At 35.0% G+C, this 454-nt stretch overlaps 1 protein-coding gene across 1 annotated transcript in view; it reads right to left on the reverse strand.

Annotated features, from left to right (window-relative positions):
* The window catches only part of LOC119589477 (WD repeat-containing protein 92-like), a 5,269-nt gene that overhangs the window by 3,176 nt on the left and 1,639 nt on the right, over positions 1 to 454 (reverse strand). The window contains exon 2 of the mRNA XM_037938078.1: positions 308 to 377. Within this exon, the coding sequence (XP_037794006.1) occupies positions 308 to 377 (70 nt within the window). The remainder of the gene's footprint in view (positions 1 to 307; positions 378 to 454) is intronic.

Genomic DNA, 454 nt, shown 5'->3' on the forward strand with positions numbered 1-454 from the left:
TCATTTTCTTTGTGCAAGGTAATGAATAGCGACTCAATTTATAACTTATTTATGTAAAAAAAAAAAAAATATCTCTTCCTTCCTTTTTCACCAGCTCTTACGAGAACCTTCTTCCATGAGTGTGATTACATTTACCTTCTTCATATCACTTGTGGCCCAATGATGAAAAAGACGAGTAAAAGCATTGATTACTACTCAACCTTTACCATCCCAGATCCTTGACATAAATTCATTCTTCTTTAATTTCTTTAAATACATACAAACTACAATAAATGAAATCAAACACATAAAAAAAAAAAAATCTTACCACACTTGAGAGCCTTTGGCCGTTCTGCATTGTGCACTAGTTTCAGGCTTCCTTCACACATCTCGTGCACCTGAGGGAGGGAAGGGCATTAGGAAGCAGCATTGGAATCATGTGAAAAATAGCAGTAAGTTTCATATCCAGATCTAC

The sequence above is a fragment of the Penaeus monodon genome, chromosome 25, assembly GCF_015228065.2.
Source record: "Penaeus monodon isolate SGIC_2016 chromosome 25, NSTDA_Pmon_1, whole genome shotgun sequence".
Lineage (NCBI taxonomy): Eukaryota > Metazoa > Arthropoda > Malacostraca > Decapoda > Penaeidae > Penaeus > Penaeus monodon.